This window comes from Mandrillus leucophaeus, unplaced genomic scaffold (genome assembly GCF_000951045.1).
Source record: "Mandrillus leucophaeus isolate KB7577 unplaced genomic scaffold, Mleu.le_1.0 Scaffold1385, whole genome shotgun sequence".
In the NCBI taxonomy this organism is placed as follows: Eukaryota; Metazoa; Chordata; class Mammalia; order Primates; family Cercopithecidae; genus Mandrillus; species Mandrillus leucophaeus.
Window position 1 is genome coordinate 38,270 of NW_012101349.1, and position 2,616 is coordinate 40,885.

The 2,616-nt window shown below is 45.5% G+C and overlaps 1 protein-coding gene across 1 annotated transcript in view; it reads left to right on the forward strand.

The window, feature by feature from the left end:
- Window positions 1–2,616, forward strand: part of LOC105534693 (aldo-keto reductase family 1 member B10) — a gene marked incomplete at its 5' end in the record, with an annotated part of 45,818 nt that overhangs the window by 37,351 nt on the left and 5,851 nt on the right. Inside the window, 2 exons of the mRNA XM_011973486.1 lie at window positions 878–994; window positions 1,980–2,057. Of these exons, the coding sequence (XP_011828876.1) occupies window positions 878–994; window positions 1,980–2,057 (195 nt within the window). The remainder of the gene's footprint in view (window positions 1–877; window positions 995–1,979; window positions 2,058–2,616) is intronic.

Sequence of the window (2,616 nt, forward strand, 5' to 3'; positions counted from 1 at the left end):
ACTGCCCTGGGCCTCCCTGTTCCCCATCAGAGGGATCCACCATCTGCCCAGAGGCAGTCAGAGGCCAAGGGTGCAGGCAGGGCTTGATGTGTGGTCTCCCTGTCAGCACTGTGGCCTCCCTGTCAGCACTGTGGCCTCCCTGTCAGCACTGTGGACATGCGACTATGTCCCTGAGGCTGTCAGCCAGAGGGCATTTTGGAAACAGTAGGAACACTTTTCTATTGTCACATATGATTTTCTTCATTATGTCTATTGAAAGGTGAGGTACACAATGTTATAAAAAAGAAGAGGATGTTGGGTGAGAGGGGGTTGAGAATCACTGGATTTACATTCTATACAACTTGCTGAGAAAACACTGTTTCTTGGTACTTGGATATTGCATACATCTGGTGGGACAAATAGACCCCACTGTGTAGCAGCCAAGTGTGGATAAAGCCCTTATAAAGTTATCATTTGGGGCCTGACAGGCTTGATAAGGCACCTATCAGATAGGTCAGATAAAGGACCATCTTTCCCGAAGGCCTAGGAATGCTTGACATTTAAAAGCTACACACAAGTCCTGCTCTCAGAGAGCCCACAGCTGAGGACGAGACTGAGACTGAGATTTTAAATCTGTGGCCACATTTACTTAAATGATCTGAGAGACATATAGAGTACTAGGAGAGTTGAAAAAGTAAATTGCTTTTAACACTTAAGACATGTCATTGACGTGCTGAGCCCTGTTGATCTTCCACACTGTGTCGTGGATTTTAATCAGCTTTGTTATAAATGGCCTGTGCCAGGTTAGATCAGGGTGCAAATCAAAAGGCAGGGACAATGGGTATAACGTGGCCCTTCCTTCTCCAAATATTAACAGCTCATTGCTACCCTCTTGCAGTTGTGGCCCACTTTCTTTGAGAGACCGCTTGTGAGGAAAGCCTTCGAGAAGACCCTCAAGGACCTGAAGCTGAGCTATCTGGACCTCTATCTTATTCACTGGCCACAGGGATTCAAGGTTTGAGTGACTCCCTTTCTCAGCCTCTAGTTTCTGAGCTGCTGCCAGAAAATAGTAGCTGCACCAGGGCTAGGGGTGGTGTGGACTGGAGCAGGAGACCTTGCACTTCATAAATGGGAATGTCAGGTGGTCAGGAAGAGACCTTGGAGCAAAAAGACGCTGGCATGGAAGGGAGGCTGAGGCCATGAGTGCTGCTGAGGTGGCCACATGCCTGCGTTTTCTTGCAGTTATGTCTGAGAGAAGCCATGATTTCTGGCAGCCCAGACAAGTTGCAACTGCCCTATCACCTTTGTTTGGATTTTGCGCCCCAGAATTGCCCCCCCAGAAAATCCCTTGCGTTGCACTTGCATAACTATATTCCAGGGCCTAATTATCTTATTAAACAAAGCACACCCCGGGAGTGGCATCTTGGAGAAAAGCCCAAGTGCGGTGATGCTGGAAAGAAGCCAGTAGTCATCGCGGCTCCCATTGCCTGGGGCTCTGCTCTAGCTGCTCCTGAGGGGTGGGAGAGACAAATTTCCAGCTCTCTCCCCTCCTGACCAGCGGGAGTGCTGATGGCCTGCCATCCCTCATTCCATGTCTCTTCTAGAGGCTGCAAGGATAGAAGCTGGCCAATATCTTCCCCAGAAAACCACACCCTGGAGATCTAATCCTTATCCAGTGATACTGAAATGAAAGTTTGCCCTTGGGTGTACACAGGATCTAGGTGTATGAGGTTAATGTCCATGGTGATAAAGGTGGCTTCTGGAATGTACTAACAGCAGATCTTAATGTCAATCCAGTGATTTCTAAAATATAAAGATTAATATGCTACAGTAGATATAGAGATTTCATTTAAACTCACATACTTGTAGCATGTACTGCAGAGTCTGAAAAACCGGTATGCACATGTGGTATTTAGCGAGAGTCAGGACCCTGAAACCTTGTTTAAAGAACCAAGTGCCGTGATGCAGATTCCAGTAAACTTTTCATTCTGTATTTACAGTCTGGGGATGACATTTTACCCAAAGATGATAAAGGTAATGTCATCGGTGGAAAAGCAACGTTCTTGGATGCCTGGGAGGTAGGTTCCAGCTTCCTCTACGTGTGCTGGGAGAGAAATCTTCAGTTATCCATGAGACTTCCCATTGACATGAAAGAGGCCGTGTGCCTGATGCTTTCTAATTTCATCATTGTGATTCTCTAGCTCTTCTAATATGTTCCTCATCACCTTTGGCTTTTGGGTGCATCTGATACTATTTATATTTCAAGGCTAATACTGTGTCTTCAAATAAGAGTGGAAATCCAATGTACCCCACTTTGGGGAATACACATACTGTTCTCAAACCAGGGTGAGCCATTTGGAACAGGAGGTTTGGGTCTGGGTTTGCTCATAGCAGCTGAGTAACCTAGGGTCAGTTTTGTAACTCTTGTAGGGCTCAGTTTTCTCTTCTTAAAAAGAAGTCTTATAACACATACTACTAATATGTATTTTTGAGGGTGTGATAAAGATTAAGATGGTTTACATGCCAGGAACATTAGTCATAGCGACCATATAATCATCTAAACCTATAAGGCAGGATTAACATCCCCATTTATAAATAATGACATTTGAAGCCTAGTTTGATTGGTGACTTGCGCAG